Here is a 25,209-nt window from a genome sequence, read left to right on the forward strand (position 1 = left end):
GTTTCGGCCGTTGAGGCAGTTCTGCCTTGGTTGATTTTTTTTTCCGTAACTTGTACAATAAGTTATAGTATGGATGTTGAATTTTTCTGAACGAAATTACTAGTTTCTGTTTTTGATATACGGATATTTTTAATCTAAGGCATTTGAGGGATCAATTTTTAATGATTTAGTTTTTTTTATTTAATTTTTGAAAGTAGTGCAGCCAGTGACACTTTATTATAAATTTGATTTTTAGATTTTTTATTTCTGAAAAGCAATATATATACATTTGTACTTTACAAGTAATAAAAAAAACCATTGATGCACAATATATTTTTTTTATTTTATGACCTCATGATAAAACTTACTTATAAAATACAAAAATACCCAGATCAGTGGAGACAGGACATGTAACTGACACACGCATGCCAGTTATGGTTATTCTGATAATAGAAATTAACTCAATTCTGATAGTAAAATAGAAATTGGACCTAGTGAAAATTTGGATGACACCAAGTGAAACACCAATCATGCATCTTATGTGAAATTATAGAATATCGAAAATTTGGATACAGCATTGTAGAAGCTGTAGGAATTTTAAAAGGGTATTTGTCGAAAAATTAAACTGAAGACACATCATTATTTGCATCAATGGTTTCTGAGCTTCAATTTTCGCCATGTGAAGCAGTTAAAAAGCTTTTAAAAATATGGTGGTCAGGGTTCTCTTTCATTTAAATGAAAAGAGAGGGAGTAGCACTTATAATATAAATGCTAAAAGAAAAAGATGTTGTATAATTCCCAAAGCCATAATTCAAACCCATACCACTTAGTAATGTAAATCAATTCAAAGGAGAAAACTAACTGCCTAATTTATCCACAAAATAGTGAACGAGAAACTTAGTAACACAGTAACAAACTACAACCACTGAATCCAGCCTCCTGACTTGGAAATAGGCACATACAGAATGTGACTGCGTCAACTTAAGCATGCTAGTTGGTGTCCAATCCTCCCCTAATCAGGGACAGTGGTGTAATAGTACAACATAAAGATTATTATGTGGTCATTGAATAAAAAAAATCTATAGGGTGTACCAATTTTATTTTTGTTTTAACAAAATCTATACTGTAAGTTATTGTACAAGTAATAGGTGAATTATAATTTGTACAAAATGCTACATGTTCACAGACAACGGAATTTATTACAAAGGATAAAAATAATATATACTGGAATAGTCCTGGATCCAATTGATTTTAATATGTTTATGTGATGTATGTTACTGAAATTCTTCTGCAAATACAGGGCCACCCGATATTACCAGTAGAAAGACCCCAATAGATATACATTGTAAGACGATGTGGTAAGCGTGCCAATGAGACTATTATCCATTCAAATCACAATTTTAAATTATCTTCAATTTCTACGGAAGATTGGCTGTCAAAATGCTAACATTCCAATTTTCAATAACAGTTAACAGCAAATAGATTCTCACAATAACAGATAACAAAATAGATAATAGTCCTATAACAGCTAACAAAGAATAAGACAATAACAGCTAACAGTAAATATATTTTCAGAATAACAGATAACAAAGAATTAAAATGCCCCATAACAGCATAACAGTTAAACCCCTTGCCCCCCCCTTATATGTATGAAATATAAATCAGGTTGTGGTCACCCTGGAACTAGAGTCTTTTAGAGATTCATTTTTAATAAATATAATACTGGCTTTTGGAGTCCTCATAACCTATCAGAAACAGCAGATTGTACCATCTGGCGATTGATTGTGACTGTATCTATGTCGTCGGTCACTGTATGCTCAATTTAATGACCAGGACGGCTCAGCAAGTATTTACATGCTGATATGACCTTTTATTGCCTTTTCAATTTTGAATACGAAACTGGTCTTTTTAGTCCTCTTTACATATCACAGACTGCAAGTTGCTTGGAAATCGTTTTGATGGGACTTTCATCTCTGACATTTTCTTTGAGACAGAAAGATGCGATAGGTCTTCAGACTCTGTTGATCTTTTAAAGTCCGAATAACAAACTGACTATTTGCCGTACGATCCAAAAATGATACTAATATAAGTTGCCGGAAATTCCCTTGCACGTTTCTGTATCTATTTTTCCTTAATCGTTGATCAATTTCATAAAAATTGAAGGAATAATTGAAGGATCAGAAAGGGCCTTTAAGTTTTTTTGACGATATCTTGAACCACTCTCCCTATTTTACACCCTTTTGATTATCCAGACCTATAATCAACTGGCTTTTGGAGACATTTACGAAGACTCCAAAAGCATACCAGGAATTTCTTAATCAGATCTTTGAATGTTAATACGAATTACTCTGGACCTTTTTTCTCCATTTATACATCTGGTGTATAACAATTGGTACCGTTTATGTTGGTATAATAATGTTTTTAAACTAATATATGGAATTATGCTATGTATAAAATTATCAATAACAAGAAATCAAATGTAGATGTCTGACAGAATCGGTATCATATATATATTTTATATATACAAAAAAACTCTTTGGTGCGTCCAACATGCCCAACGTTCCTGATTAAACTTTATTCAAGTCATGTACATTGAACACAGCACAGCAAAAACAATTTAGTATTTTAATATCTAATGTATTTCATGCAATGTTTTAAAAGCGTTCGCCACGATACTGTGAACGTGTTTTTTTTTTTTTAAATATAATAGACAATTCTATGAGGTCTTCTATTATGAAATGAAATCTGATTTCATATCATGACATCTTATATTTTAGTCATGGAACACAAGTCAGTGGATTAATTGCAGCGGTGAAAGATAACAATAACTGTGTAGTTGGTGTCGCATATAGTTCCACTCTCATAGGTGAGTGTGATAATATAAGTTAACACAAATTTCAAGAATTATATTGTCCTGGACAGATAAGGAGGAACTGAGACTTAAATGATATAGTATGACATATTTTAATACAATACTTTACCATTACAATTTGATTTTAAAGCTTAGCAAAAGGCACTTTCTTCTTCTATCATTCAAAATTTCTTTTAATTGGCGATAAAAACCAAAACTAGTACAGATTTTATCCGGAAAAGTTATCCGAACAACTGGAGCATGAAAATAAGATCATACAATTATTATAACAGCTTATAAGCTAGCAGGAAGTGATTTCACGCAACTCCTCTTACAGGTTAAACAAAAGAGGGATATAGGTTTAACATATATCACGTGTTTTATTGGAACACGATGTATCCTCCAGACCGACAGTCTGGACATCTCAGTAGCAACTTTAGTTTAAGTACACATTTAATAATTGAAAAGACATAGACAAAATGTATCATTTAGATACTGGCTAACAAATAACAAATACAAATATAGAAACAAAGGAAAAAGAGAAATATCAGAAAATGATGGAATTGTTCATTTGTTTAGAAAAATAATGCAAAAGTATCTTTTCTAAAATTCCTTGTTATTGAATTGATCATTATTAAAGAAATATAAGGCTCCAACTTTCTCAGGCAAAGTTGACGTTGGATGAATTAAGGTATACTTCTTAGGGTCCTTTTTTTATATAGCTCGAAACATGTATATTTATTTTCATCCCTGGCTTTCAAATGGATAAGTTTGAGTGTTCCTTGTGAAGGTAAATCAGGAAAAGTGCTTCGGACACAAGAAGTTTATTTAAGAATTGAATGCTTCTTTTTGTAACTTCATTGGGGGTGTAAAAGCGTTTACCGAAGTACATTTTGTATGAAGCGCGAAAGCTCTTCATTCTAAAAATGTGCGCACGGTCAACGCTTTTACAACCCTATGAAGTTACAAAAAGAAGCATTCAATACTTATAATTACATTTTTTTTACCTAGAATCATGAAAACACGAATTTTATCATTTTTATTTAATTCACCTGTGCACTTTTTGTGGGACCTCGTGTTATCATGAATGAAAAGTTTTATTGAGTAATGCAATTGTTTAAGGAATAACATGTGATGTGCAGTTAGCCAATCAGAATAACGTATTATAATGAAACATACATCTAATGTAATTATGATGTGTTATTCTCATTTAGAGATACATTTAAAGACACGAAGCTATTCTTATTGATTATCTGGGTGATAATAGAAAGAAAATAACATCCAGGAGCAAAGGATTATGTTGAAATAGAAAAGAAATTAAATAAAAGACTTGATATTTCGCTGTTATGAATACCAGTTCAGAAAAAAGTAAAATAACAAAAATACCGAACTCCAAGGAAAATTCAAAACGGAAAGTCCCTTATCAAATGACAAAATCAAAAGCTCAAACACATCAAACTAATGGAAAACAACTGCCATATCCCTGACTTGATACAGGCATTTCCTTATGTAGAAAATGGTGGATTAAACCTTGTTTTGTAGCGAGCTAAACTTCTCACTTTTACCTATTATGTCTGTTTGTTTTGTTCACACATTGTTGTCGATATAACGGAATATTGTGCGACTGTCATACAAGTGAGAGGTTGTCAATCTTGCCAAATTGAAATGGTAAAATGCTGTAGTCTAAAAAAAAATGTAAAAGAGCTTCCAAAAATGTTGAAGGGTACGCATGTTGCTGCCTAGTGGCACCCACATGATGCCCATGATGATGCCCCTTAGAAGATCAATCCGTAGATAAGATTTTATCAAAGAGGAAAGGAGGCTAAATCTCAAACATATTGATGATATCGTCCGTACAACTTTCGAAGTTGTGATTTAAATTTTGCTATAAAAAGCCAGGCAGTTAAGCTGCCTTATGCGAGCACCCTGGATTTGTGTTCTACCCAATAAATGCTGAAATATGTGCCATTGTTATCATCTAGCTGGCTACTATGTTATTGATAACTTATTGGACAGTTATTTCATACTTTTCATTCTGGATTATAAAAAATATGACCAGAAAAACCTTAAATGATCGTCGATTTTCCCAAAAGTTTTGAAGTTGCACATAGGAAGTAGAGCACATTAGGAATTCTTATGTAGTTTATTATCCCCTGAGCTTTTGGCTAAGATGTCAAAGAACAAATGTATGAAATATTTAATCGCCGTAAATCTCTAAAGACAAGTACTAGTAGTTAAGATTTCCCAAATTGCAAAAGTCGTAGGAATATTGTTTTTTGTCAATACGTAGTCAACTACGTCAGTAGTCTATTAATATAAGTTCAACTGATCACGCTGTTGACGGCAATTTTGAATTAGAAGACGAAATTTTCGTATCTTTTCAATTTGGACGCAGGGGTTCAAATTAGCGATTGTCCGAGGTCTGCGACATTCCACTTTTGCAGTCGGACTTTCTACTTGGTTACTAGCTACGCCCGACATGCCCGACGGACCTTGAAAGAAAATAAAAAATAACTTTGCAAACGTATTTACCAAAGTTTCGATCTAATAAACGATCTCAAACTTATTTTCATCATTACTATTTATGACAGCGATGTTCAATTTGTTCAACCGCTAGCTTTATACAGAAAATCGCCGACATATAATGTGTAAAACCGAGTAAATTGTTTCTCCACTATCTGTCAAAAACAACATTGAAAACAAAATGCCTGCCGCGAGAAGACAATTGCAATATCGGATCCGATTCCGGAAACGGATAACGGTAATCCCGGGTTTTGGCTTTTAACTAAAAAAATCCAGACAGGTGACAAAATACATCTTTGCATGGTAAAGAAATATAAACACTAGAATTGAAAACCAAAACATATATGTAAAAGAAAGAAAAAGCAGAAAAAGTTTTGTACACCAATTTTAGTGTCAAAATCCAATACAATGTGACAGCTGGGAACAGACGCAATAAATTATAAAACGTGTTGTTTTCAATTTTTTACATCACTGGGTCGATACCTCTGCTGGTGGACTATCAGTCCCCGAGGGTATCATCAGCTCAGTAGTCAGTGCTTCGGTACTGACATGATTTAACAAACTTTACTAAAATTGTCTGTTTATAAATTTTGAAATTATTATGAAACTAAGGTTTCAACTCCCTTAGGCAAAGTTGGCTTTAGATGAATTAGGCTATTTCTTTTAGTTTTTTTTTTACATAAAGCTCTTCAACGATTTTCGGTACTTATACATCTTCGGATTTCAAATGTTTGGCTTTGAGCGCTCCTGATGAAGGTAAATCCAGAAAAGCGCTTCGGACGCAATAAATTATAAAACGTGTTGTTTTCCATTTTTTATCTGACAATATATATGTTCCTGGTAACAGTATAAATTTTCTTTATCAGTGATAAATTTTGGTAATGCATGTTAAATGCTTTTAAAAATAAACATATTACTGCAATTTCAAGGGGTATTTTTTTCTTCTCAATTTTGATAGGTCATTTAAAATAGCTGGAACTTTCTTATATAAAAAAAAAGATGTGATATGATTGCCAATGAGACAACTATCCACAAGAGACCAAAATGACACAGACATTAACAACTATAGGTCATCGTACAGCCTTCAACAAGGAGCAAAGCCCATACACTATAGTCAGCTATAAAAGGCCCCGATAAGACAATGTAAAACAATTCAAACAAGAAAACTAACGGCCCTATTTATATAAAAAAAATTAACAAAAAACAAATATGTAACACATAAACAAACGACAACGACTGAATTACAGGCTCCTGAATTGGAACAGGCACAAATAGTGCAACTATATAATATATGATACCTGAATGTAAGCAAATCATATGATATATAGGTGGAGCCCATTGGGCCATTCTACCTCCTCCTGTTTGATAACTTTGAAACGGATGAGATCCCCACCCCTAATAAAATGAAATATAGGTGAAGTCCCTACTGCCTAGGATCACCCCACCCCTCCATGTTTTAGAACTTGGAAACAGTCGAGATCCCCACCCCTAAACCATATTTATTCATGTATGGGACAATATATATATAATCAAATGAAATATAAGTGGAGTCCCTGGGGGTCACCCCACCCCTCCTGTTTGAGAACTTGGTAACGGTCGAGATCCCCATCCCTAAACCATATATCTTCATGTAGGAGACAATTTAACTAATCAAATGACATATAGGGGAATTCCCTGCGGGTCATCCCACCCCTCCTATTTGAGAACTTGGAAACGGTCGAAATCCCCACCCCTAAACCATATATATTCATGTATGGGACAATATAACAAATCATATGAAATATAGGTGGAGTTCATGGGGCCACTCTTCCCCGTCCAGTTTGAGAATTTGAAAATGGTTGAGATCCCCAATCTTAAACCATACATATACCTGTATTGGACAATATAACAACTCAAAGGAATAATAAGGGGGTCCCTAGGGTCACTGTAAACCCTCCTGTTTGAGAACTTGGAAACATTCGAGATCCTCAACCCTAAACCATATTTATTCATGTATTGGACAATATAACTAATCAAATGAAATATAGGTGGATTCCCTGGGGTTCATCCCACCCCTCCTGTTTGAGAACTTGGTAACGGTCAAGATCCCCACCCCTAAACCATATATATTCATGTATGGGACAATATAACAAATCATATGAAATATAGGTGGAGTTCGTGGGGCCTCTCTACCCCTTTCTGTTTGAGAATTTATAATGGTCGAGATCCACAATCTTAAACAATATATTTTTATGTATGGGACAATATTACAAATCAAATGAATTATAAGGGGATTCCCTGGGGTTCATCCCACCCCTCCTGTTTGAGAACTTGGTAACGGTCAAGATCCCCACCCCTAAACCATATATATTCATGTATTGGACAATATAACAAATCAATTGAAATATAGGGGAAGTCACTAGGATCACCCCACCCCCACCTGTTTGAAAACTTGATAACGGTTGAGATCCCAATCCCCAAACAATATATATTCATGTATGGGACAAGATAACACATTAAATGAAATATAAGGGTAGTCCCTAGGGTCACCCCACCCCCTTTTGTGTGTGTTTTGAGAACTTGTATAAGATTGAAATACCATATTCATTCTTGTTTGTCCTTTCAAAAAGATTGAATGACATACAATGTCAATCTCATTGGCGTCACATATGCGTGTCACTTTGCTAGACCTAACCAATGTGTACTAGACCTTGTCCAATTTCAGGCGACCATGGGAATGAATAATTATGGGAGCTTTGTTTGGAAGACTTCGTAACAGCATTATGTTACAATCATTTTTTGTCGAGCCTGCAACTTGTGTTGCAGAAAGCTCGACATAGGGATAGTGATCCGGCGGCGGCGGCGGCTACGGCTACGGCGGCGTGTGCTAACTTCTTAAAAGGTTTATATTTTAGAAGGTGAAAGACCTGGATGCTTCATACTTTGTATATAGATGCCTCATGTTACGAAGTTTCCTCATTTTCATGGTTCAGTGACCACTTGAAAAAAAAGTTCAGAATTTTTGTAATGTTGAATTCTCTCTTATTATAAGTAATAGGATAACTATATTTGGTATGTGCGTACCTTGCAAGGTCCTCATGCTTGTCAGACAGTTTTCACTTGACCTCAACCTCATTTCATGGATCAGTGAACAAGGTTAAGTTTTGGTGGTCAAGTCCATATCTCAGATACTATAAGTAATAGGGCTAGTATATTTGGTGTATGGAAGGACTGGAAGGTGCACATGTCCAACTGGCAGGTGTCATCTGACCTTGACCTCATTTTCATGGTTCAGTGGTTATAGTTAAGTTTTTGTGTTTTGGTCTGTTTTTCTCATACTTTATGCAATAGGTCTACTATATTTGTTGTATGGAATGATTGTAAGGTGTACATGTCTAGCGGGCAGATGTCATCTGACCTTGTCCTCATTTTCATGATTCAGTGGTCAAAGTTATGTTTTTAAGTTTTGGTCTTTTTATCTAATATTATATGCCAAAGGTCAACTATATTTGGTGTATGGAAATATATTATGATCTATATGTCAGTCCCGCAGGTTTTATTTGACCATGACCTCAATTGCACGGTTCATTGCACAGTGTTAAGTTTTTGTGTTTTGGTCTATTTTTCTTAAACTATACGTAATAGGTCAACTATATTTGTTGTATGGAAGCTGGCATGGTTCATCTGACCTTGCCCTCATTTTCATTGTTCATTGTTCTTTGTTTAGCTATCTTGGTTAATGTTAAGTTTATGTGACAGTTGTAATAAAACTTTATACTATCAACATAATTTCAATGATTAGTAAAGAAGGCGAGACATTTCAGTGTGTGCACTCTTGTTTGATAATTAAAAAAATGTTATTGATGGAAAATAGTTGGTAGGTTTAAAGAATTTACCTTAATTATAATTTGAATTATTTCTGGTCCTATAAAAATTTTCATTTTCATTTGGCTCATTTTAAATAAAACATATCTTGCAAGCCCAAGAATGTTTGACCAACTGGTTTTATAATTACCTGTCATTTTATTCCAAACTCAGAAATCATAGACTTGGGGTGAAGGTGGGGGACATTTACGTTTACTATGGACAGGTTAGACAGACCTCACCTTTGATCCCTGTAGTAGTAAACATTTGTCTGATTTGTGTCTCATAACTTTTGTATTGTTGAACACAAACTCAGTTTTCTTTCCAGGGAAGTCCATTCATACTTTTACAAGCTCGTACTATTACAGTCAACTTGAATTACTAAAAGTCAACTAATACCAACGTTAACTATCAACTAGAAGAACTGCAATCATTGCAAACTTGTATCACTGCAGACTCATGACCATGAAAAAAAAATATACTTGATATATGCGTTGCTTTTAAAAACTTTGACAAAATATGAATTATTTGCCTTAATGATTAATTCATTAAATGAACATAAATGTACAATATATGAATGTTTAATGTTTGTTCTTTTTAAAAATCTTAAAAAAAAAAAATTGAAGCAACATTGCAACAGTTTTTATAATTATGTTTGGCTTGGTTTTTGGTTAACTGCCTACAGCGCTTACAGTGCTTTGATTCTTTATTTTCTTCAGTGTTCCAAAGTTTTATTCGTCACTCGGAAATATCGTTGCATAGTAAATTGCGAGATTTATTATACACCTTCTATCGAAAGCGAATGGTATACAGTGATGGGAAGTTAGACGAACCGTCCGTCTGTCCCTTCGTTCGTCCGTCCGTTTGCATGTTCGTTCGTTCCTTTGCTTCTCCTATAACCTTATCATATTTAAATGAAAATTTTTCAGACTCATAACCATATAATGTCATTCTGTACCTCCTATTGTGTTTTTTGTCCAAATTATTTTTGGGGTTCCCATACAAAAACACGAACTTTGCAATTGTTTGATTTAGGGTGTACTCATTTTGTATCTGCAATTCCTTCTAAACCCCTCACCAAATGCATTAAAACTTTTTCACAATCTTAAACTCTATAATTTTGCTTTTTTAAGAAAATTATTTTGAAGTTTCTCTTACCAAAGCACTTTGCCATTGCTTTATTTAGGGGGTCCCATATCTCCTCCTTTGCCCCGTAGTGTAATTAATGCTATTGTGCGCCTCCTATCTTTTTACCAGACTCATTTTTGGGATTTCCCTGACCAAAGCATTGACTTTGCCATTGCTTTTTATGGTACCCATTTTGTATCCGAACCTCCTTAACCCCGTGTTATAAAATTGGAAACTTTCTCACAATAATAACCATATAATTCTATTGTGCACTTTCTGTAAATGTTTCAAATAAAGGCAGCAGTAGTATGCGGCTGTTCAAAAGTCATAATTCGATTAAGCGAAAACAAATCAGGGTAACAAACTAAAACCGAGGAAACACGTCAACTATCAGAGAAAATCAACGGAATAACAGAAACAAAATTATTAAAATTGCTAATATCGTACATAGGTTTATGTTTATAAATAAGATGTTGAAAATGTGTGACAGCACTACTAAGTATGTAGAAATAAACTTTATTGAGTCTTTCTACATTTGTACAACATACCGGCATCGGAAGAAGTTAAAAATGACGTCAGTGTCCAATAACGAAGAACTTATATCTGGTTTGTATAGTTGGACGTTATAATATAGGGTCGGCGGTAGTATTCACAAAAACCGGGAGATCTACTTGACATTAAGATTAAAATAAAACAAAGTATCTAGTATTAAACTATTTCATAAATTCCAACTAAAACTCTACGATTCTCCTGCAAAAACATCATAACACTTCAAAGAGAAAACCTTCATGCATGACCATTTAATTTGAAGTGTTGCCATTACAACCCATCCCATAGATTTCCGTATGTGTCATCATACAGGTGATGAAAGATTTAATCAAATTTTTATTAAGGTGTAGGTTCAGAACTTGAATTGCATTTTTTCCATTGTGTGGGTCGCGAGTCTGAATTTAAAAGACCTGTTTTTATTGTTCTGACAGAGAAGTCATTTTTGTTTTATTTACCATATATACCGAATTGAGGACAATCTTTGATGGACCTGTCTGGTGTGTCCTGAAGATTAGACGACAATCTGTTTGTGTACTATTTCGTGACATATATATTGCCGATTGTTTGTTGAAAAAAACGATCACCAACATATGTTGTTAATTAAGAAATCAAGCATCTTGACAATTTGAGATATTTTTTTTGTTTGAATCAGAGTGATTTTTTAGGAAGTACGATTTATCCCTCTCTAAGACAAGATACCAGTATCTACGTTGGCCATTCTTTTTAATAATGCAAAGCAGGACCAACTCTTTCAATTTATCTTTTAGTTTGAAATTGTGAATACTTGTGTTAAGTGTAGAAACGTTTAATGTTTTAATACTATTGTATTTTTGATGTTTCTGTTATGGTTTCGGTTGGATAATCTAATATGTCTTAACGTTTGTAGTCCAAATAATTATAAAATTGCCTTTCAATAACATCACTGTCATGAAAATTGTTTGGACGAATATTGTGAAAATAATTGTTTAAAGTTCGAGATTGCATATTAGTTACGTAAGCGCGTCACTGTTTTTGATATCCTGTGGTGTTTGTCGTTGATGGAATATGTTCGTTGTTGGACTGCGGTTTGCATGTTGTGTCGACTATTATATTATTTGATTGTGCGTTTCTCTGTTATGAGTGTTTGTGTTGTATGTCTGTCACGTAGTTTTGTCATTTTAGCGATATTTTAACATTGTCATAAAGCGGGATGGTTTGCTAGCCATTAAACCAGGTTCAACCGCAGGTGGCAGTTAGGTCCGCTGCTGTATGCCCTGAGGTAATCGGTGCCCTGAGGTAATCGTGGTAATGCGCTATTGATTAAATACGCACGAAAATATAGTTCTTATTTAGATAGATCTTAATACCAAATTTTAATGTGACCAAATACCAAAGATGTCAACAAACTTCCCAAATGATTTTATTATTGTATTCACCGATCATTTATTTCGTATGTACGTGTAGGGTGGGGATGGCTGGTAAAATTATAAACTTTTTTTTTTTTTATAAAAGTTCAATTAATGATCTGAAGTATTCATTCATGACAGGGTTACCTGAGGTAACCCCAATTATAACAACAAATACAACCATTAAACTCAAGTCAACTGAGGTAACTTTATATATACATCACATAAAAAATATACAAATCTATGAAGTCCTAAATTCTAAATTAAGAAATTGTCTTATTAAAATATAAATGTATACACTAGCAAAGTATGTACTAAAAATTCTTTTATAACAGGGTAACCTGCGGTAACCCAAACAATAACAGCAAATACAACCTATTTAACTCAAGTTAATTCAGATCACCTTTACATATACATCACATAAACAATATAATTTCAATGAATTCCTACATAACAAAAGAAGAAAATGGTTTGTTACAGCATAAATGCATATACTAGCAAAGTATCTACTAAGCATTTTGTTATGACAGGGTTACCTCAGGTAACCCATAAAATAGCATCAAGTATTATCCATTGATATCAAGTTAACTAAAGTCGCTTTTCCGATATATCACATAAACAATACACATCTATGAGGCCTACATGTAAAATAAAGACATTGTTTGATTACAACATAAATGTTTTCACTAGCAAACCATCTAATAAGCATTCTTTATAACATGGGTACCTGAGGTAACCCAAGACATAATTACAAATATAACCCACTTAACTTAACTGAAGTAAACTGAGATCACCTTTACATGTACATCAAATAAACAATACAACTTTCATGAAGTCCTACATTTAAAATAAAGAAGTTTGTTTATTACAATAAATGTAAACACTACCAAAGTATCTACGAAGTATTAATTCATGACAGGGTTACATGAGGTAACCCCAATAATTACAATAAATACAACCCATTCAACTCAAGTTAACTCAGGTTACATTTATATATACCTCGCATACACAATACAAATCTATGAAGTCCTACATTTTAGATTAAGAAATTGTGTCATTACAGAATAAATTCATATACCAACAAATTATCTACGAAGTATTCTTTCATAACAGAGATACCTCATGTTATTTCAAAAATAACAACAAATATAATCCATTCAAATTAAGATAACTAAAGTCGCCTTTCCTGAATATCATATAAACAATACTTATCTATGAAGTCCAAAATGAAATAGTAAATGGTTTATTAGAAGTTAAATGTATACTCTGGAAAACTATCTACGACGTATTCTTACGTGACAGGGTTACCTCAGATAACCAAAACAATCACAACAAAGATAACCCATCTAACTCAAGTTCACTCAGGTTACCTTTAAATATATATACATCACATAAACAATACAAATCTATGAAGTCCTACATTTCAAATTCAAAAATTGTGGAATTACAATATGAATGTATACACTAGCAAAGTATCAACTAAGAATTCTTTCATAGCTGGGTTACCTGAGGTAACTTAAACAATAACAGCAAATACAACCTATTTAACTCAAGTTAATTCAGATCACCTTTACATATACATCACATAAAAAATATAACTTCAAAGAATTCCTACATTAAAAATCAAGAGGTTGGTTTATTACACCATTAATGCATATACTAGCAAAGTATCTACTAAATATTCTGTCATGCACGGTTACCTCAGGTAACTCATAAAATAGAAACAAGTATTATCCATTCATATCAAGTTAACTTAAGTCGCCTTTCCAATATATCACATAAACAATACCCCTCTATGAAGTCCTACATTTCAAATAAAGAAATTTTTTGATTACAACATAAATGTTTACACTAGCAAACTATCTAAAAACCATTCTTCATAACATGGGTACCTGAGGTAACCCCAGACATAATTACAAATATAACCCACATAACTGAAGTTAACTGAGATCACCTTTACATGTGCATCACATAAAAAATACAACTTTCATGAAGTGCTACATTTAAAATAAAGAAGTTTGTTTATTACAATTAATGTAAACACTAGCAAAGTGTCTACGAAGGATTCATTCATTACAGGGTTACCTCAGGTAACCATAACAATAATAACAAAGATAACCCATCTAACTCAAGTTAACTGAGGTCACCTTTATATATATACATCACATAAACAATACAACTTTCATGAAGTCCGACATTTGAAATAAAGAAGTTTGTTTATTACAATTAATGTAAACAATAGCAAAGTATCTACAAAGAATTAATTCATTACAGGGTTACATCAGGTAACCCAATAATAACAACAAATACAACCAATATAACTCAAGTAAACTCAGGTATCACCTTTAAATATATATACATCACATAAACCATACAAATCTATGAAGTCCTACATTTTTAAATTTAGAAATTGTGTATTTAAAATATAAATGTATACACTTACAAAGTATATACTAAGAATTCTTTCATAGCAGGGTTACCTGAGGTAACTAATACAAAACAACAAAAACAACCTATTTAACTCAAGTTAATTCAGATCACCTTTACATATACATCACATAAACAATATAACTTTAATGAATTCCTACATTAAAAATGAAGAAGTTGATATATTACACCATAAATGGATATACTAGCAAAGTATCTACTAAATATTCTGTCATGACAGGTTACCTCAGGTAACCCATGAAATAGAAACAAGTATTATCCATTCATATCAAGTTAACTTAAGTCGCCTTTCATAAAAATCACATAAACAATACCCATCTATGAAGTCCTACATTTAAAATAAAGAAATTGTCCGATTACAACATAAATGTTTACACTAGCAAACTATCTCAAAAGCATTCTTCATAACATGGGTACCTGAGGTAACCCCAGACATAATTACAAATATAACTCACTTAACTGAAGTAAACTGAGGTCACCTTTACATGCGCATCACATAAACAATACAACTTTCATGACGTTCTACATTTAAAATAAAGAAGTTTGTTTATTACAATTAATGTAAACACTAGCAAAGTTAAAATAAAGAAATTGTCCGATTACAACATAAATGTTTACACTAGCAAACTATCTCAAAAGCATTCTTCATAACATGGGTACCTGAGGTAACCCCAGACATAATTACAAATATAACTCACTTAACTGAAGTAAAATGAGGTCACCTTTACATGCGCATCACATAAACAATACAACTTTCATGACGTTCTACATTTAAAATAAAGAAGTTTGTTTATTACAATTAATTTAAACACTAGCAAAGTGTCTACGAAGGATTCATTCATTACAGGGTTACCTCAGGTAACCATAACAATAACAACAAAGTTAACCCATCTAACTCAAGTTCACTGAGGTCACCTTTTAATATATATACATCACATAAACAATACAAATCTATGAAGTCCTACATTTCAAATTCAAAAATTGTGGAGTTACAATACAAAGGTATACACTAGCAAAGTATCTACTAAGAATTCTTTCATAGCAGGGTTACCTGAGGTAACCAATACAATAACAACAATACAACCTATTTAACTCAAGTTAATTCAAATCATCTTTACATATACATCATATAAACAATATAACTTTAATGAATTACTACATTTAAAAAGAAGAAGTTGGTTTATTACACCATAAATGGATATACTAGCAAAGTATCTACTAAAAATTCTGTCATGACAGGGTTAACTCCGGTAACCCTTGAAATAGAAACAAGTATTATCCATTCATATCAAGTTAACTTAAGTCGCCTTTCAGAAAAAATCACATAAACAATACACATCTATGAAGTCCTACATTTAAAATAAATAAATTGTCCGATAACAGCATAAATGTTTACACTAGCAAACTATCTCAAAAGCATTCTTCATATCATGGGTACCTGAGGTAACCCCAGACTTAATTACAAATATAACCCTCTTAACTGAAGTTAACTGAGGTCACCTTTACATGCGCATCACATAAACAATACAACTTTCATGAAGTCCTACATTTAAAATAAAGAAGTTTGTTTATTACAATTAATGTAAACACTAGCAAAGTGTCTACGAAGGATTCATTCATTACAGGGTTACCTTAGGTAACCATAACAATAACAACAAAGATAACCCATCTAACTCAAGTTCACTGAGGTCACCTTTAAATATATATGCATCACATAAACAATACAAATCTATAAAGTCCTACATTTCAAATAAAACAAAAATGGGATTTACAATACAAATGTATACACTAGCAAAGTATCTACTAAGAATTCTTTCATATCAGGGTTACATGAGGTAACCAATACAATAACAACAAATACAACCTATTTAACTCAAGTGAATTCAGATCACCTTTACATATAAATCACATAAACATTATAACTACAATGAATTTCTACATTAAAAACGAAGAAGTTGGTTTATTACACCATACTTGCATATACAAGCAAAGTATCTACTAAGTATTCTGTCATGACAGGGTTACCTCAGGTAACCCATAAAATAGCAACAAGTATTATCCATTCATATGAAGTTAACTTAAGTCGCCTTTCCGGTATATCACATAAACAATACACATCTATGACGTCCTTCATTTAAAACAACGAAATATAAATGTTTACAGTAGCAAACTTTCTAAAAAGCATTCTTCATGTCATGGGTACCTGAGGTAGCCCCAGACATAATTACAAAGATAACCCACTTAACTGAAGTTAACTGAGTTCACCTTTACATGTACATCACATAAGCAATACAACATTCATGAAGTACTACATTTGAAATAAAGAAGTTTGTTTATTACAATTAATGTAAACACTAGCAAAGTATCTACGAAGAATTCATTCATTACAGGGTTACCTGAGACAGGGTTACCTCAGGTAACCTAATAATAACAACAAATACAACCCTTTTAACTCAAGTTTACTCAGGTAACATATATCTATACATCGCATAAACAATACAAATCTATGAAGTCCTACATTTTAAATTAAGAAATTGTGTAATTACAACATAAATGCATATACCAGAAAAGTATGTACGAAGAATTCTGTCATAACAGGGTTACCTCAGGTAACGCCAAAAATAACAGTAAATATAATCAATTCAAATAAAGTTAACTTAAGTTGCCTTTCCTAAATATCATATAAACAATACACATCTATGAAGTTCAAATTTATAAAAAAGTAAATCGTTTATTACAACTTTAATGTATATTCTGGAAAACTATCTACAAAGTATTCTCACATGACAGGATAACCTCGGGTAACCATACCAGTAACATCAAATAAAAAATACAAATCTATGAAGTCCTACATTTTTGAATTAAGAAATTGTGTGATTAAAATACAAATGTATACACTAGCATAGTATCTACTAATATTATTTTCATAACAGGGTTACCTGAGGTAACCCAAGCAATAACAGCAATTACAACAAATGTAACTCAAGTTAATTCAGATCACCTTTACATTTACATCACATAAACAATATAACTTCAATGAATTCCTACATTGAAAATGAAGAAGTTGGTTTATTACACTATAAATACATAATCTAACAAAGTATCTACTAAGTATTCTGTCCTGACAGGGTTACCTCCGGTAACCCATAAAATAGCTACAAGTATAATCCATTTAAATCGAGTTAAGACAGATCGCATTTTCTAAATATCGCGTAAGCAATTTACATCTGTGAAGTCCTACATGTAAAATAAAGAAATTGTTTGATTACAACATAAATGTTTACACTAGCAAACTATCTAATAAGCATTCTTTCATAACAGGGGTACCTGAGGTAACCCCAAATATAATTGCAAATATAACCCACTTAACTGAAGTTATTTGAGATCACCTTTACATATATATCTCATAAACAATATAACTTCAATGAATTTCTACATTCAAAATGAATAAGTTAGTTTATTACAATTAGTGTAAAGACTAGCAAAGTATCTTCGAAGTATTCATTCATGACAGGGTTACCTCAGGTAACCCCAATTATAACGACAAATACAATCCATTTAACTCAAGTGAACTCATGTAACATTTACATATAATCGCATAAACAATACAAATCTATGAAGTCCTACATTTTAAATTAAGAAATTGTGTAATTACAGCATAAATGCATTTGCACCTGTCCTAAGTCAGGAATCTGATGTACAGTAGTTGTCGTTTGTTTATGTAATATATACGTGTTTCTCGTTTCTCGTTTTGTTTATATAGATTAGACCGTTGGTTTTCCCGTTTGAATGGTTTTACACTAGTAATTTTGGGGCCCTTTATAGCTTGTTGTTCGGTGTGAGCTAAGGCTCCGTGTTGAAGGCCGTACTTTAACCTATAATGGTTTACTTTTTAAATTGTTATTTGTATGGAGAGTTGTCTCATTGGCACTCACACCACATCTTCCTATATCTATATACCAGCAAAGTATCTACGAAGTATTCTTTCATAACAGGATTACCTCAGGTAACCCAAAAAATAACAACAAATATAATCGATTCAAATCAAATTAACATAAGGTTGCAGTCTTGTTATTGACTGCTCCATAGGCTTACATGCAAAACAGCTGATCTTAGAAAAAAAATCATGTTCATATCATGTATGTACCAAAGTGAAATTGTGATTTAATTGAAAAAAGGGGGTCTTGCCACGAAGAATAAAACGTTCCGCAATCGTGAAGTCAACTCATTTTTTTTTCTACTGTCTGTTTGCTATATTTACTAGACCTCACCACTTCAAGTAAACATGGTATCCTTCCATTTTCCTGGAATGATATCCCAAAAAGATGCAAGATTTTTTTAAAAGTCTATATTTATGTTTCCATTCACCATAAACCTATAAACAAACAGAAAAAAATTAGTTCAGAAAAAAATTCAGTCTACTAAATTATCTGTAAATCTCATTCTTGTCTATCTTTATGAGTAACCTGACCATGCACAGTTGTACAGCGGTTCACTGAGGTAACCTGACCATGCACAAGAGTACAATGGTTCCCTGAGGAAACCTACCATGCACAGTAGTACAATGGTTCCTGAAGTATTCTGACCAGGCACAGTAGTGCAATTGTTCCCTGAGGTAACCTGACCATGCACAGAAGTACAATGGTTCCCTGAAGTAATCTGACCATGTACAGTAGTACAATGGTTCCCTGGGTAAACCTGACCATGCACAGTAGTACAATGGTTCCCTGAGGTAACATGACAATGCACAGTAGTACAATGGTTCCCTGAGGTAACCTGGCCATGCACAGTAGTACAGTGGTTCCCTGAGGTAACATGACCATGTACAGTAGTGCAATGGTTCCCTGAGGAAACCTGACAATGCACAGTAGTACAATGGTTCCCTGAGGTAACCTGACCATGCACAGTAGTACAATGGTTCCCTGAGATAAACTTACCATGCACAGTAGTACAATGGTTCCCTGAGGTAACCTGGCAATGCACAGAAGTACAATGGTTCCCTGCAGTAACCTGACCATGTACAGTAGTACAATGATTCCATTGGGAAACCCGACCATGCACAGTAGTACAATGGTCACCTGAGGTAGCATGACAATGCACAATAGTACAATGGTTTCCTGAGGTAACCTGACCATACACAGTAGTAATGTGGTTCCCTGAGGTAACATGACCATGTACAGTAGTAGAAGTAAAAACACAAAAATACTAAACTCCAAGGAAAATTCAAAAAGGAAAATCAAAAATCAAAAGGCAAAATCAAAAGTCCAAACACATAAAACAAATGGATAACAGAATGGTTCCCTGAGGAAACCTGACAATGCACAGAAGCACAATGGTTCCCTGAGGTAACTTGACCATGCACAGAAGCACAATTTTTCCTGAGGTAACCTGACCATGCACAGTAGTACAATGGTTCCCTGAGATAATAAACTGACCATGCACAGCAGTACAATGGTTCCCTGAGGTAACATGACCATGCACAGTAGTACAATGGTTCCCTGAGATAATAAACTGACCATGCACAGCAGTACAATGGTTCCCTGAGGTAACATGACCATGTACAGTAGTTCAATGGTTCCCTGAAGTAATCTGATCATGCACAGTAGTGCAATGATTCTCTGAAGTAACCTGACCATGCATGGTAGTGCAATGATTCCCTAATTACTTACCATGCACAGTAGTACAATTGTTCCCTGAAGTTATCTGACCATGCAGGGTAGTACAATGATTCCCTGAGGTTACCTACCATGCAGAGTAGTACAATGGTTTCCTGAAGAAACAGTGGCGGGTCCAGGGGTGTTCTGAGTATAAGCACCTTTTTTTTTTTTTTAGATCAATGCATTTGAATGGAAACATATAGTTGGAACCCCCTCCTTGTGTCCTGAATTGGGAACCCCCCTTTTTTAAATGGATGGATCCGCCACTGCCCCTCATGCAGTCGGACAAGATGGACTGATTTTCAATAACCTATCTATTAAATGTTATCATTTTCTACTTATATATGTTACTTTAAAAGAAGTAACCAAAATCAATATATGCGTAATCTGTCCATATGTTAGTGTCATATATTATTAACTACTAGTATTTTAAAGCCAATCGAGTAAAATACGGATCTATAAATGTATGCTTTGCTTAATATACTTTGATATAATTGATAGAATACTTTTCACATATCGATTGTTTGTACAACTTTTATGAGAAAGAAAAAAACGTATGTGCCTGCCCCAAGTCAGGAGCCTGTAATTCAGTGGTTGTCGTTTCTTTACTATTTGTTTTTGTTCATTTGTTTTATATAATTAAGGCCGTTAATTTTCTCGTTTCAATTGGATTTCATTGTTATTTCTGAACCTTTTATAGATGACAATGCGATATGGACTTTGCTCATTGTTGAAGGCCGTACGGTGACCTACAGTTGGTAATTTCTGTGTCCTTTTGTGGACAGTTGTCTCATTGGGATTTATACCACAGCTTCTTTTTTTATATGTATCATTATTGAACGCATACATATCGCCATCTAGGTTCTTCTATTTTAATTGTATATATATATATTTATATCTACTACCCCTTTCGAATAAACAAAGAATGGTACACAAAGAAGCTTTAAATAAAATACATTTCAAACAAAGATAAGAAAAACCCAACGAAAGTGTTAATTATTTAACAATTTTGCATTAGTGTTAATGCTTATCCTACAGTTCAAGATGCATACACTTAAATTCAAATAATGCCGTGACAGTTTATAGCGATATTTTTTGTAACAGCTCAGTGGCGGGTCCAGGGGTGTTCTGGGGATAGGAACCCTTTTTTTTGGAGATCAATGCATTTGAATGGGAACATATAGTTGGAACCCCCTAATTGTGTCCTGGATTTGGGACTCCCCCTTGGGACTCCCCCCCCCCCCCCCGAAAATCAAATGTTTGCTGCCTCAGGCATGTGTGGATAACTTTTATTCTTTAATAGTTAGTTTAAATAATTGTATATACATTTATTTACATAAATCTCTATGAAACCAGTTTTTGACAACTATTATTATAAAAGTTTAAATCGCCATTCAAAAAGTGTTTTCTTTTTAATTATTTTAAGTCGTTTACGTTTCACTAAATAAATATCTGTTCACGTTGCAATGATCACAAATAAACCAAATATTTGAATTTTTTTCGTGAATTATTTGTCGTAACTTATTGTAAAAAATTGTATGTGTTCCTGTTTTCTCCTATTTTTCGCACATATACTGTCAGTCGAAATAGAAAGTACAATGATGTATTTTTAGTTTATTCTATTTTTAGATCATGTTATTACTACGCAAATGGGCACTATTGCCACGATTACCTGAGGGCACCGATTACCTCAGGGCATACAGCAGCGGACCTAACTGCCATCTGCGGTTCAACCAACCATTTTTTCTTAAAATGTTCTGTACCAAGTCAGGAATTTGGCAGTTGTTATCAGATAGTTCGTTTCTATGTGTGTTGGCGTTTGTTTTTGTTGCACTCCATGTTCCTGTGGTTCCTTTGTTTCCCTTTTATAGTTGTTGTGTTTCCCGCGGTTTTGGTTTGTAACCCGATTTTGTTTTCCCTCAATCGATTTATGGCTTTTGGAACACCGGTATACTACTGTTGCCTTTTTAGAGTGTATGAATTCTAACAGATCTTGGAATTGTTTTAGTATTCACGCCACATCTAGATTATGTAGTTTCACAATAAGTTTCAAGCCCAGCTTTGATTGCTGATAACATTGATGTTTATAATTTTGAAAGAGGTTTCTTGGAGCTCTTGGAAGACCCAGCAATATAACGTTGTTTGTAAGGACACTTATGTATTTTAGGTATCCAATATAATGAAGGAAGATCCAGTTCTTCATCGTTTGTTAACATTCCAAGGAATAAAAAACAGACCTATGATTATCCAGGATCTCCTCCTTAGTAAGCTTCCTGCTGGTATATGTTGAGTTTCTAAGTGAATTGTTAATACCTAATTCATTTTGCAAGTAGTTTATGTAATGTGACTTACACACAACAACGATGTTGGTTGAGGCTTTATCTGTAGGGATAACAAAATACTTTTCATGGAGGTAGGACAAGTGCTTCCTACATAAAGAAATGCCTATACCAAGTCAGGAATATCACAGTAGTTTTCCATTCCTTTGATGTGTTTGCAACATCTGGGTCTTTAAAGATTGATAGCATGCATGTTGATAGACCTGTTCAGTTTCTGAAATGAATCAATAACCTCACAGCTGTTATCCATTCTGAAAGAGTATATACGTATTCTTTCTCGTGTTTTACCCATTGCCTGGTATAATCCTCGACTGAATCCATCAGTATTTTATATAGATCTAGCAGGTTATCAATCTATGTCATGTATTTACAAAAATGTACGATGTATCTCTGGTGTTCTGTGTCTAGAACTACTTTGACCGGTTTTCACAATGAACTAAAACGTTCCTAGTTTTGTTTATCGATTCATGACTTTTGAACAGCGGTATATTATTATCGCCTTTATTTAATCTTTTTATTTAAACTAGGTATATTCCATTTAGTAGTTACAATCTTTGATATGAAGTACTGTAAAACAACATAATTTCGCGCATACTTTATTTCGTGTAAATTTATCTCTTGCCAACTTCGCGTCGGTTTTTTTTCGCGATCATTTTCTTTCCTTGGTTTATTTATGTAAGGGAAGATCAAATTCCACATGTTCATGACAACTTACATTCGTGTTATTTTTCTACTCGCGAAAGTCGCGGACATTAGTTGGTTTACAGGAGTTATACATCAATTTTGCTAAGTTTTGAACGAATCCAAAGCTACAACAGAAGTAGCAATATTAATTTAGGAGCATGTCTGATATTGTTCAAATATGACAGCTTGGTGGTCGACCATGTCATTTTCATCTTTTGTGTTTCTAATGAGGTTTACATTTGTGATAAAACTGAAATTATGAATGATGAATTTTTCCTTGTGATGATGCTTAGGACCGTTAATGGTTAATTGTAACAGTATGTTTTATATATGTAGTTTTTGTTACGTAGTTCTCTCTTCATCCAATTGATGACTCTATTTAAATATTTTGTCAGCATAATATTTGGTAATGTATTGCCGTAAATGATTAAATCCAATGATTGATATAGGTGTTCTTAGGTCTCTAAATTCCTGTATCGTGGACCATAAAATCAATCTGTGTACAATAGCTTACTGCCTTCAACTTACATATTTGTCCATGCTATTTCACACAGTTTATTTCGAACTTTGTTTCTCCTGATGTCACAAGGTCTTTATGTACAACATACAGTGCTCTTCTTCATAGCTTTGAAGGAGAATTTCTATCTTACCTCTGTACTCTATAGACGTTTTAAAAGACTGACAAACTCAGAACTTTACACAACTGTCAAACAATGTTTAGGTAGCTATAACACCTTGTTAAACCAACAAATTAGTCTGTACCAAATCAGGAATATGACAGTTGTTTTACATTCGTTCCGTTGTTTGATATTATCGAGCATTTGGTTTTATGGACATTCCCCTTTTTTTAATTTCATTTTAAGTTCGGTATTTTCGTTTTTTGCACACAAATGCGTCTAGCTAACTCCTTTTGACGTTATGCAAAATATCAATCAGTATCAGTTCAAATACGAATTTTATTTTAGTCCAAAGATGCAGCGAACGAAATGCAGGATTAAAGTCTTAACATCAAGTAGTTGCTTCCTTATTATGGAAAAATAACCATTGTATGATAATTCAGATAGATTATAATTATAGCTTCAGAGTATAACATTATGGATTCGAGACAATAAGTTGTAAATTGACGTGATTACTGACTCTTGAGTGGAAAGTGGTGTTAATATCCGGAAACGTTGTCCTTGATGTGTTGATGCCAGTAACATAATATAATATCATATCACAAATAGTGCAAAACCCTGATTTGATATCTATTTACGTCTAACAAAGATGTTATATCAAACAATCGGTCATCCTAACACGTTTGCAAGCCCCGCATGCATGACGTTTGTTAGTTACCTTTATGCACCAAATATTGGAAGTATCTCATTAAAAACCCACATATATACCTATTAAATCTTGATCTCGATTCCATTTTCCCTCTATCAAAAGTATTTCCCTGTATACAATAAAGGTGTTATGATTTACAGAAACTGTACAGCCTATGAGACATGATTTATTTCTTTTAAAGGAATTAAGTTACTGGGTAACTTTGCTATAACAGATTCAGAGGAAGCTCAAGGTCTTTCTCACTATCTGTCAAATGTTGATATATACAGCAATAGCTGGGGACCTGCTGATAAAACTGGTTTTACTGGTCCTGGTTCAGCGACAAAGGCAGCATTGCTGAATGGAGTGACTAATGTAAGTAGCCATTTTATTCTTTTTTGTGTCATTGGGTTAATATCTAATTGACATATTGTTCTAGTTTTTCACGAATGAAATATTATTTTTAAGTTTATTATTTAATATGGTGTTGTCCGGGTTTACATGAAGTATAGAATTAT

The 25,209-nt window shown here is 33.3% G+C and overlaps 1 protein-coding gene across 1 annotated transcript in view; it reads left to right on the top strand.

Annotated features, from left to right (window-relative positions):
* The window catches only part of LOC139516284 (neuroendocrine convertase 2-like), a 94,767-nt gene that overhangs the window by 39,725 nt on the left and 29,833 nt on the right, over positions 1–25,209 (top strand). The window contains exons 6-7 of the mRNA XM_071306289.1: positions 2,757–2,845; positions 24,894–25,066. Of these exons, the coding sequence (XP_071162390.1) occupies positions 2,757–2,845; positions 24,894–25,066 (262 nt within the window). The remainder of the gene's footprint in view (positions 1–2,756; positions 2,846–24,893; positions 25,067–25,209) is intronic.

Source organism: Mytilus edulis, chromosome 3 (assembly GCF_963676685.1).
Source record: "Mytilus edulis chromosome 3, xbMytEdul2.2, whole genome shotgun sequence".
In the NCBI taxonomy this organism is placed as follows: domain Eukaryota; kingdom Metazoa; phylum Mollusca; class Bivalvia; order Mytilida; family Mytilidae; genus Mytilus; species Mytilus edulis.